We start from the raw sequence: 13,909 nt of genomic DNA, 5'->3' as shown, positions 1-13,909 counted from the left end.
AAAGATTCCAATCTAAATAACCTATAACAAAATATAGTACATGGTATTGATATGATAGGGCCATATAAAACGTTCGGAGAACTATCTATTTTATCTAAAACGAAATTGTGAACGCACCTTTAAAATAATTTCTATTCCTTCATAGTATCCATTTATCGGAACCTAATAATTTATTTTAATTATTTTTATAAACCTGCTTTTCTTATTACATTTTTTTTTTATCCAAATTCTATTAATTTTAAAACGTTTAATTTAAAGTTTCTTTTTTTTTTTTACAGCACATGCAACTAATTGCTTTAAATATTATTACTCTTATTTAAAAATTAACGACTAAAATATTAAATGATTAACCTATTACGAATTGTGTAAATAGACACGTATACGTTATATATCTAATATATTTATATGAAGACGAACAAATTATTTCTTATCATTGACGGTTTTTATATTTTATTGCACGTAGGTATAATTATTTTATCGATAGTTGTGAAATTATTTTATGCTAACAAATATTGATACCAAAATGTTGCATTTTCCGTACATTTAAATAACACACTGTTGGCTAAAAACTTTACTCAGTGGCATACACTATACGCATCTAATATATATGTTGATAACAATAGGGGTGAAAACAATTTGGACGGATCTAAAAATGACTTAGGGCGTGTGGTGCGTAAGCATCTACATACCTATACCAATGTATGTGTGTATATATATATATATATAATATGACGTATACACTACACTGCGAGTTTTCATTAATCAACTGCCATAGCCGCCTCCCTGTGCTGACTGTAATGTATGTGCATACTGAAGCTCGTAAATCTTCCATTTCTTTCGGTGTGCCCGTCGATCTCCGACACCTCCTCTTCGCAACCACACCGATTTTTCACGTCAACAACCTAGTCCTTTCCTGCAAGAACCTGCACCACCACAACGGCAACAGGTGCACACTGCAACGAAATTAAAGAGTGCACACCGGACGAGTACGCTTTACCACAATCACATATTATTATTCTATTTTCTATTTTTATGAACCGTTTAGTTAATGTTATATATATAATATAATTTATTATCTGACACGTTCAATTTCAGTGTGACATTGTCATATCCCTGCGGTACACCATGTATATCTAATATGGTTGTTAAATATGGGTAATCTCAAGTACAACTCACAATTTGGGTATCGATCGTTACGCAGCTATAGGTATAATCTAGACTATGCGCATTTGTGCATTGTCGATACTCAATCAAATAAGGAATTCAATTTATAAATGCTTATTATTACATTTTTATTTCAATTATTACCAAGTGACATATTTATATTTATATTAATGGCATTCGAGCTATATAACATGACTCGACTTTTATTTATTTTTTCGTCATCACCGTCGTGTGAAATTAATTAAACTGACTATATCCGGTAACCCAAAATTCCCCTTATTTCAATTAATGTACCCACCCGCACATGCCTTATTTTATAAGCTCTATTACAACATTTTTTTTCTTTTTAAACATTTTTTCTGAGTTTAATATAATATACAACGATTTGATTGCCAATAAATCCTTAAGATGCCTAAACCAATAATTGTGTGTTGTTGTATTTTAACCGAACTGGCCAGACTCAACTGATGGTAATCCTTTTATAATAATATATTACCACACATATTAGGTATTCGATGACCCGAAAATATTTTGACAATAAATACATCATATACGTCTTCTATATTTCTTTTTTCAATTTGTCTGATGACTTCAAAATGATCGATTTTCTTTTGTAGATTCTTTTGAAAACTCGTTTTCATCTTATTTCAAAAATATTACAAAACGTTATTTTCATAACTGTCAAGTTATATACAAGAAGTAACAATCCTACATTTGAAATATTTCATTCAAAAAGGTCGACTTTAAACAAACAAAAAATATGTGTTCATCTTGAGAAAACAATAATAAAATAACATGTTCTCAGCTTCGTAGCAGCGCTATGCTATTGAAATAATGACTGTGTATACTTAAAACTAATATGCAAGTTCCTTGCATTACGTCGTTACACTGTTTAGTGATAATTAAATATAAAGTTAAAAAAAATAAATAAATTGCATAAGAACTCCGGGGAAGAAATTTAGAATTAGCACTTTTAAACGAAACATAGCTAAATTCACAGTATTTTCTACTAAAAAATGATTAACCAAATACATTTGAATGATACATACAACCTATATAACCAATATAATCAAGCGAAAATTAATTTGTAATCTATAATTAGATAATAATCTATATTATATTATGGTAATAAAATAATTATGATAATTTATATAATTTATCATAATTTATTATTTTACATTAATTATTATACTAAACTAGTAAGTATTTTAATTAATTCTATTACAATTTTAATTTTAACTAGTTAGATAAATTGGTGTCTTTTGAACATAAATCACAATATAAAATTTGTTTTTAAGACATTATTTTTATCATATAAAAATGATAAGATAAAAAAACGTAAAATTGTATAACAATATTATTTTTAAATGTGTTATACACAAATTGACTTACCCAATGAAATTGTATTACATTATATTTAATTTAATTATTTACTTAAAATTATTTTTACTATTTAGTATTACTATAAGCGTTTTTAAAAATGTTCTTTTTCAAGTGACTATATTGAATATTTCGTTTCAAATGTATTATTAAATTACCTGTAGTTTGTTAGGCATTTCCAACTTTTTAAAAATTTTTTTTTTTTTTCAATGTAATATTGAACAATATTGGGCTTAAATATGACGTGGCTTATATATCTACTAGAATAGATATAAAACTGTTTAATGAAATCATTTTAATGAAATATCGTCTATCAAACATCCCATTTAATTTAACAATTTATTATAGTATGGCAAAGGTAAATCCACTACAAATTAAATGAACCAGAAAGTGTACGTACTATTTTGTCATCTATGTTTTGCATCTTGTTTCGGACAAAATAATACAATGAGATATACATATACATATATAAATTTATTTTTATCTATCTTTAAAAACGATAAGAAAGAATTTACTAAAAAAATAAAACAATAAAAAGGTATAAAAGGTATAACAAAAAGCAACCCTATTGTATAGATATGTCGTGAAGCTGAATAGATTTACAATACTGAGGTCAGAAGTTTTCGAGGTTGAGTGAAATCCTGCGGGTTATGCAACAAAGCCAAAATAAAAACTTGCATTGATGACAAAAGAGAGTAGGAAAGAAAAGTTGAGAAGGGTAGGTACATTGTGCAAAAACAAATACAAAATGTTTTATTAAATTTCAAACGAATTAACAATAAGAACAATATTAAGTCTTCAAACGTCTCTGGTTTATATATACCCTTCTAGATCTGCATGAGAAGACATTACGGTGGACTTAAAATCAGCCATTTTCCATTTGATGTTGTGTAATGCAATTCAATATCAAACAAATCCGTAATACATAATTTGTTCATTTTAAGCTTACGTTGAAATATTACACAAAAACATATACTTTTCATGCAGTGAAAACGATACTTGCCACATTCAGTTTTTCACTTAAGCTTATAACTTTCGAAAACGAACTCGAATGCAACAAAACGAGTAAAATTTTCGTAGTATAATATTTGAATAGTTTTTATTAATTGAATAACACTAAATAATTACATACTACTTTAAGTGGAGCCACGTTTGGTACATCGGAATAAATATCTTAATGAAACAATATCCATTCACATTAAACGGAAACTAGGTATATACATTATGCATTGTAATACATTCATTATTGTTATTGTTGATGCGTATAAATGTATGTTGGCATAATAATTGAGACGAAAATGAGTAAGACATAATATGTAAAATAATAGTATATTATAGAGATGTCGCGAGTAAACTTTTGAATATTAATATTAGATTTAAATTTTAAATATAAATGAATAACGCTTGATAGAGTTAACAAAGTCAAACTGAAAAAAAAAATCTTTTGATGCGATGAGAAAACAGAATTTTTTTCAGCATATTTAACGCTGAATTTCCAGTGTAATATATATTATAATATACCATAATATATATACTATATAGGTTATAGACTACATTCTAATGTTGCGACGGAAATATTTCATTTATTCCGCATCCGGGAATATAAAAAAAAAACAGAATATTTAAAAAATATTTTTTATAATGAATAATTCGCATTAATCTCCATCTCTAGTAGTTGTTAAAAGCGTAACAGAAATATAACTAGTGAAATCAATAAAATGTGACGTTAAAATAATGTGTAGGTAGTAGGTAATGTTTAGTACACAATAAGGTTCACAACATTTTTCGTCTGTAAATTATAATATCACTATTTACTAGTTATTACACAATCTATGACCTATCGTGATAATAAAACATTGTCGTTATCTGTTGCTACAATACGTCACTTATCAATTATATTATAGAACGGAAATAATCAAAATGAATGGAGTTACTATATTATATTCATACTGCCAGTACTGTAATACATGATATTATGCTATTTGAACACGTAGGACACGCGTAAACACTCAGGCAAGGTTATCGTACGTTTTGTACAAATAATATCCTATACAAAATAAATATTGTTCTATATTTACTAATGAAGTGGCGAATACGAAGAAAAAATTGAATTTGTTTACTTTCAAAGACTTGCAAGTATTATATAATATTACAATTATGTTTGTTTTTTTAAATATCTGCAATGCGGAAAATGCACGTTTCAATAATAAAATGTTATTATATAGTTCTAAATAATCAATACATATCATATACGTGTAGTATACTATAATTAAATATACGTATAATCATTTTTCGAACCATAGAAACGTGTTAACGTAGAACAAAAATTGACAAATAATGTTAAAAAATAATGTTATACATAATTTTAACTCTGGATAACATCGTAATAATAAGGATAATAATAATATTCTCAATTAAATTATTCACTTTTAGACTATCGAAACTGTATTAAATCAACAAAGTGTATTATTTAATATATTCGCATTGAAATGTCCAACAGGTACCAACACACTTTATACAATTACTACTAACACTTTACAGTATAAAGAAGATAAAATGTTTTAACTTCAATTTTGAGTTTTGAACTTATTATTATGTAAAATTTATTATCTGTCAAGTTTTATTTCTATCAGCAATCGGCAAACGACAAACTCATTGCTTCTTATGTAGGACACAACAATTTCTTTTGCAGTTGTGTATTCAGGGGGCGTGCTTAAGGGAACTTGCCTAGACTTCAATACTAATAAGGGAGTAGCATATTTTTTGCATTTTCATTATTTTTTTTTTTTGCTATGAAACAAAAATATTGAACTAAGAAACCGAAAATTAATATGAATTAAGGGAAACGAAATCTTAAATACTCTACTGCTTAATCCTAAGATCACAACAAATTCCATACGATTAAAACCACTTGCGAGTGTAAATAGTAACTTACAATAATACTTAAAGTAATGAGTTTCATATACACATAATACACAATTTAAATGACATCAAAATTTAAAGATTGTTTTTCTTTTTAGTACAGAAGAGATATACGGATAATATAAAACTTGATGAAGCCTTAAATATTAAAATATATACTTTTATATTATTCTCGATTGGTCTGTCACAAGATGTAATTCAATATATTATTTAAACTGGGTATAGGGTAAGGATAATAAATATTAAATTAGTTAGAAATAGGTACTTTATTATAAAAGCAAATGATAGAACAATAACGAGTGTCAACCACAACATACAACTTCTACAATGTTGGCAGTGATAAAAAAAAAATATCCATTTCCAATGATAAAGTTAATATAAACATCAACATTTTAGTTATAATAATTATCGATTTTATAACAAGAGTACAGTTAAAATATAAAAATAATTATCTGAGAGTACCCATGGATCTAAATCAAAAATGTAAAATAAATAATATTATTAAAAAACTACCTACACCATTTTTTTTTTTTTTTGTAGAAAAATGTTGTCCTCATTATAATAGATATAAATAAATAATATTATGACACTAACCTTTCTTACTGACATACTCGGATAACCGGCAGCAATTGCAAAATTATTGAAGTAGACGTTAAATCAAAAAAATAATAAACGACATTTATCTCAAGTATTTATGGTTTTCCATTTACTTTTGTATGTACTTACATACAATTTAACAAAATTTATTTAAATTATGTTATATATATATTTTTTTTTTTTGACAAAAAAATATATATTTTAAAAATAAAATAGTTGATCCTAAGTATGTCATTACCACGTTTGAACGTTGTGTAATCACAATTTTTTTAAACATGCTTTTGTAATCCCAATTCTATTTTATATGAAATTCTCTAAATTAAATAAAACAAGTTTTTTTTTTTTAAATTGTACATATAATTTTAGGATGTAAAAACAAAAAAAAATCACTTCAAATGTATTATACATTTAAGTTAAATGTGCTTAATAAATATTTAATGGTCATAAAAAAAATTTTTTTCAAAATTTTTTGTTCTAGGTACATTTTAACTAGAGTGGGTAACCCAGAAATTCTAGTATATAATTTAATGAATTCAGTATGTTATTACACTATATGTGTGCAAATTCAATATTTTAAATTAATTCACATAACCTAAACTAACCTATATATTTCCAAACTTTAATTATTAAACAATATTATTGGTTTTGTTTTTTGACGTAGCTAATTAAATTATATGAAAAAAAATTGTTATACGATATTTTTATAATTTAATGAATTTAAAAAAATATATACTTAATAATTACGAGTATTAATAAATAAATTATCAAATGAAATGTTCTAATTAAATATTTAAAAGACTAAAATATAATTAATACGATTTTTAGAAAGTGTATTATATTATAATAAAATTTGGGACCAATGCTGTTATTTAATTGTTGTATACATAATACGCAACAGTTGAGTTTAGGTACAACTAGTTAACACTCCGTTCTTTTAGTTACATGTTTAAAAAAATGTCATCGGGTTTTATAAAATATATTAATATGTTTGTTTACATATACGCATATAAAACAATGTCTTACTACTATAGGTAATAGCCTATAACACGTCTTAACCGTACACGTAGCGAAGGAACAAAATTGGAACGTTGAGAATCAACGAATTCAACAGTCTTCTTAAATAAAATATATATCTATTTTCTGTATCAAAACCTATGAAAAATCTGTTCTATGTAAAATATGTTTACAGTACTATCGCATATATAAACGCTAGTATATATACACACACATATAACTTTTGCCGATAATCTGTTTTATACACATCTATACGGTACGGTGAATGGTGATACTGTGTTTAATTATGGCGATGACTCTGAAAAGGTTACTTTGTACATACTGTCCCTGTATTATCATATTAGGACAGTCAGCTCCCGGTAGGTAGGTAAAAATATTATAATTTTCGGGTATGTATATCTACGTGTACTATAACTAATAAATGTACCAAAAACTAACACGTCGCGAGAAAAAACAATAACTACAACAGTATGTGCGGCGAACAAACGAGAAACAGTATATTATAATATATGTATATACAACAGGTGTTACGACCGTTTCGCAAAATCAAGCCTGTCGCTAGTCTGAAAATGACGTTTTAAAAACGAATATTGGACTAACGCAACGCGAATTCTCACATCTGCCGCCGCCTCGCCGTGACCGGATGACATTTACCACAATAATATATATAGTGTGTCGCCGTACGCATACATAAAAACATTATATACACAGGATGTTGTTTTGTTTCATGGCGAACCGGGCGGCCCGTCGTTCGCACTGTAATTCGTTCGGTTTTACTTATTATTTATCCTGACTTTTGGGTGCATATATAGCGTTCTCTGTATTTTTTGTATTTCGAATGCGCAGGTACCTACTATACGTTTACCCTTGAACGTCTGAATTGGTAAAAAAAATCGGGCTACGTCTGTAAAACGCATCAAGGCCTGTACGCAATCCGGTTCGCGTAGTGGTAACGAAAACGAAAAACAAAAAAATCCACCCTGTACGCGCATCGCTGCTCGTACTCGTGCAGTGTGCTCCGCCCCGGTGGTGTGCAGAACAAAGATAACATTACGCAACGTTTACTTTGAATGGCGTTTTGGTCGAACGCGAAAACCGACCCGTCGACGACGACACGTCTAACGATAGCAAATTTTGATAACGATAATTAAAATCTCGACCCTCGCAAAGTCACACAAAGGCCGACACAACGTCGCACTGTCGCAACACGACTATATACACGCGCCGCCGCCCGGCACATGTAACATATTATTATAATATACTTTGTACTGCGATACACACACACACACACACACACACACACACACATGAAAGGCTTTTGAATATCATATTATCATGGCGTGCGATTACGCATTATTATAATGCGACCAAGTGTGATGATGTGTGTACGCGATATATTATATTCTATATATGTATACGTTATACGCATTGTGGACAAAATAACATGACATAATAAAGTCACACACGACGTGTTTTAAATCGAATAGTGTTCGTGAACGAATTCAATTTTACACCTACTCGTTCGTCGTGTCCCGTGTGCAGCTCGAAACAAACTCCGAACGTCGAAGTTGTCCGGACGATTTAATCGTCGATTATATACGCTTCGAACAGGTTATCCTCGCGCCACGTCGCGGTGGTATATGCGCGTTGAAATATATAGTCAACAGTTCTATTGTCTACGGACGGTGGGAGATTAATATTATAATAATATGATATTCACAAAAATACGTCGAAACGAGTAAATATATGGGTCACTCGTTCGTCCAGTGGTAAACGAAAAAAAAAAAAAAATTCGATAAACGTTGGTATTTTATTCAATACGTTTGATAACTGAATCACTTTCACGATTAAAATTCGTTTGACTTAAGAAGAAAACGATAAATTTTTTTAAATTTGGACAGGCAATATACGTAAGTAACCGTCATGTCTTACAGTGGATAATACCTCGTTATTGAGTAAGTCGCTGTAAAATAATGGATGTGTTAAATTTAAATGCAATTATAAAATATTATTACGCACAAAAAAACGATTTAAGAGAAGACCATCCGACAGCCTATTATAATACTGAGAATATTTTACAATATATTTAAATTTTTACTAATTACTATATAGTATTATATTACAATTAGTAATACAACAAGTTAAATTAATTTTTGCTGAAAACATCACGTTCATTCTATATTATAATTACTTATAATTATTATTATTCATATCACGTATATTTTCGATACACAATGTTGAATCAATTCCAACGAAAAATTGTGAATAGATTCAGGGTATAATTAATATTAGGTTATAACATAAAATATATTTAAATACTTTTAAAAATTGAATTGTATAATAAAAGCATTAATGAAAAATGCCAAGATTTTTCGAATAATATTTTTCAAATAACAACAAAAACCGTAAATTGTTGTTAAGACATTTAATTTTTACGAATTTGAATTGAAATTATCTATATTATATCTAAAAATTATGCGAAAATATTTTTAAGATTTCAAGGTTTCTTCGGTAACCTCTTACGGGAAACTTCTAAAAATGTTCACGCCTTAGCTATTAAAATCTAAACTTATATAAATGTTTAACAACGAATAATTTGAAAATTTTTATGATTTTGACGATTTTTGTTAAAACTTTTCTACTTAAATGCCTAGAAAAATAAAAGTGATTATATATTTTCGATATTTAAAAACTGTTACAAAAACAACTTATCTAACATCCTATATTATATTTTCAAGTTTTTCTGTGACATTATTCATTTTTATCATTATAAAAAATCATTAGTAATACTATGACAATGTTATTATGTATAAACAATGATAATTTAAATAAATATGGAATGTTACTATAGTTTCAATGATGATAAGCTTATATTAAAAGCCAATACCAAAACTTTATTTGAAGAGAAATTATTGTTTTAAGTGTGAATATTCAATAACATCAAATTCTAAACTTCAAAAGGTCATAAAAAATAATATTGTTCGTTTTGAATTTATACTTAACTTTTTAGATTCTGAGTGAAGCAATGATGAATGTATTGATTTTACAATAATGTGTTTTTTTAACTATATGTAAAATAATAAATAATAAAAATAATTTATAAATATAATAAATTAAAATTAAAAATTTCTATTTTCAAAATAATTGAGAAGAACAAAAAAATATATTAAGAAAACTAGTTTTTAACCTAAAAATTTTCTTATTTATTTGTAACTCATAATATTGTGAATACTTGAAATTTTACAAAATATTAGCATTTTAATACATACCTAATATTATTTCAAAAGAGTTTTTTAATAATTGTCGAAAAAAAGGTATATGTTTGGTCCAAAAGCTTAAAAATTAAATAAAAAGTTCATCTTAAATTTATATTATATCTATTAAAAATGAAGAAATTAGATATTTAAACGAAGACGAACGATTTTAGTTATTTTGTTAGAAGTATTATTCGTGATAATTTGAAACTTTTACGTACATTATTATATTTTATACACACAATCATTTTCAAAAGATTTAGATTAATTTTAAGTTCTTGTGTATATTTCATAATATACCACGAATCCACGACTTACCGATGAACTTATTTACACCGTTCTACGGTAATGCGCTATTAACTCAAAAGTTAGTAATGATAATACATTATATAAATATTTAATATATAGTATTATAATAATTAAATATAATAAATGAAATGTTTATAGCAAATGTTAATTCAAATTACAGTATTACTGAAAGCAAAATAAATTACTTGAATAGCAATAAAAATTTATCAGAATGTATACTTATATAGTAATATACGATAACAAACCATCTTCGCTCAGAATCACGAACTTTTCGTAGGTATGCAATGATTTATCATTGACTTCAAATATGTACATGACAGTGGCTTATCCAAAGACGAGATAAGACGAGATACTCTCGACACATAATATACAGCAAAGCGATTACCTATTGTCTCTCTCTTTTTTTTTTTATAATTTAACAATAAAATAATTTTGCAAATGTTTAAATGTATGTGACTGATGAATATCGTAAAAATTTAAACTTTGAATAATTTGAATGTTTATAAAAAAAAAAGTTGTGACTACGAGCATATATTTACGATTTTTTTTTGATTTTCTCTAAGAAATTCGATCATCGAAGTTTTTTGCACACAATCAAAAATTTAATCAAACACAATTTTATTAAAAAATTCAAATATTTTAATAACTATAAGTACTAGAAAAAGAGCCAAAATATTTTTAAAATAATATGATGTCTTATAATTTCATGGATGACTTTTAAAATTATGCGTAGATTAGCAAAAAAATCACAATTTTTCCTCTTATTTTGAAAATTATTGTAAATTCTTACTATTTAGTATTTACATCCCAAAACTTTTACGTTGAAAATCAAATCATTTTTTAAATGTTTATACACACAAACACATATAACAGACACACATCAATATAAAATCAATTAATTCATTGTTCCACTAAAAATTTAAACATGCAAATTTTTTTATTTTAAACAATTTTATATAATTTTATAATGACTGATATTTGAATATAATATTATGAAAACATTATCGACTAAAAATGTATATTTCAGATTAATGACTCTATCAAAAATTAATGGCCGATTACGGGATTAAAAAAATATATTTGAACGCACTCACACAGCCGTACGTACACACGTCCGCGGTTTTTAATGTAAACGGGTCGTATAGAATATTAACGTATAATATTATACTGAAAGAGCATGGAATTCGGTCAAAGATTCCGAAACCGCACTCGGCTCGGCCCGCGAACAGACCGTCCCCTATTTCATTAGACTTTCGAATATTCTGCACCAAATAATCAGCATGCCCGTGTCCAAACATTAGGAATACACACACACGAGCACCGCGCACATTATGTAGAATATTATGATACTATGTATAGTATAATGCACGGAAAATTACGTGATTCGAGGACACCCGTGAACGCAATAATATTCCATTCAAGATTTTGTCATTTGCGACGAGCAACAACGATGACACAATATGCACCGGTACCGGTTCGCATCATTGTCGCCGACCGGATTATCTTCGTTTTTTTCACCACCACCCGAGTCTGGGGGTACTCACTGTATACACCCGCAATCGTATATATAGTCGACAGACCACGTTCAATAATCATCATTCAATCCAACATCGTCCAACCAACAACATTCAACATGATGAAAATCGTAAGTATAACATATTATAATATACTATAACGATTTATAATACCGACATTGCTCATTATAGCGCAGTTATTTACGGTAAAATAATATCGATGTTTTGGCTTAAAAGCAATCAACGTTGTTCATATAAGACTATATCATATTGAATTTGCTTTCATAACCATTTATTGTTTGTGTGTGGTTTCAGGCTACAGCTCTTACCTTGTTGGTGGTCGCAGCACTTGTCAGTGCCGACACATCCAAAGATGCTACTAAGAAGGCGGCCAACAAAGAAAAACGATTCGCTGACTTTGGATACGGACTATCTGGTCTGGGATACAAATCAGGTCTCAGTTACGGTTCCGGTCTCGGCTACAGCTCCGGCTTGGGCTACAGCTCCGGTCTAGGCTACGGATCCGGTCTTAGCTACGGCTCCGGTCTGGGCTACAGCTCTGGTTTGAAATACGGTTCCGGTCTCGGCTACAGCTCCGGATTGGGATACAGTTCCGGATTGGGATACAGCTCCGGTCTTGGCTACGGATCCGGTCTGAGCTACGGCTCCGGTCTGGGCTACAGCTCTGGCTTGAAATACGGTTCCGGTTTGGGACTTTCATCTGGCTTGGGATACTCCAGCGACGCTATCGTCACCTCTGCCGCCCCAGCACCGACCACCGGTCCCCTGATACCGATTTCCAAGGAAGTGCACATCGTCAACCGTCACGCCCAACCAGTGTCTGCCCCGTACCCAGTTCCAGTTCAACACGACGTGCCCGTCGCCGTACCACACCCAGTGCCTTACGCAGTCGACACCCCATACCCAGTCAAAGTACCAGCCCCATACCCAGTTCCAGTCGAAAGACCAGTCCCATACGCAGTCGACAGGCCAGTTCCTCATCCAGTAGCTTCACCATACCCAGTTCCAGTAGTCCATGACGTTCCCGTGCCCGTATCCAAACCGTACGCTGTTCCAGTAGTCAAACAAGTTCCAGTGCCGGTAGCCAGCCCAGTCGTCGTACACCAATCAACCCCATTGATCGCATCCAGCTACAGCTCTGGACTTGAATCATCTGCCATCGGTGCCAGTTACGGTTCCGGTTACGGTTACGGTTCTGGTTACGGTTCTGGTTACGGTTACGGTTCCAGCTACGGACTATCGTCCTACGGATCTGGCAGCCACTACAGTGGATCTCTGGGATACAGCAGCGGAGACTTGTACGGCCATGGACACAGTTTCGACTACAAGAAATAAAGCTCTCAACGCGACTCCCACCCAGCCCGACAACAACGAATCTTCTAGATCTTTCTTTTATACCGTGTATATTTTTATAGACAAGTTTTCTTTTTATATTTAAAATATTGTTAATAACCAAAAGTTGTTAACTAAAATAAATACTTTTATTTGTTTCCATATGTTTGCGTGTTCATCATTACAAGCCAATTTGCTATACTTTAAATTATCTAGAACAAACTATTGAATTATTATAATAGTTATACATTTTAAAAATATTATTAATATTATTACTCAGACTAAACGTAATTGTGTAATATTGATAATTTCCAAAAGTAAAAGAGTTGGTAATAATTAATGGCAAGGCCCTTTTTAGCCAATCAGTAATAACCAATTTTGGTCATTACACTATTTTGGTCA

General features: G+C 29.5%; 1 protein-coding gene across 1 annotated transcript; it reads left to right on the top strand.

Moving 5' to 3' along the window:
- Positions 1-12,126: 12,126 nt before the first annotated feature.
- Positions 12,127-13,671, top strand: LOC132932024 (zinc finger protein 512B-like). Its single transcript, XM_060998193.1, has 2 exons — positions 12,127-12,285; positions 12,470-13,671. The coding sequence occupies exons 1-2, from the start codon at positions 12,274-12,276 to the stop codon at positions 13,508-13,510; spliced, it is 1,053 nt and encodes a 350-aa protein (XP_060854176.1). The 5' UTR covers positions 12,127-12,273; the 3' UTR covers positions 13,511-13,671.
- Positions 13,672-13,909: the final 238 nt, after the last annotated feature.

Source organism: Rhopalosiphum padi, chromosome 1 (assembly GCF_020882245.1).
Source record: "Rhopalosiphum padi isolate XX-2018 chromosome 1, ASM2088224v1, whole genome shotgun sequence".
Classification (NCBI taxonomy): Eukaryota; Metazoa; Arthropoda; class Insecta; order Hemiptera; family Aphididae; genus Rhopalosiphum; species Rhopalosiphum padi.
The sequence above is the reverse complement of the archived record's forward strand: the minus strand, read 5'-3'. Positions and strand labels throughout refer to the sequence as shown.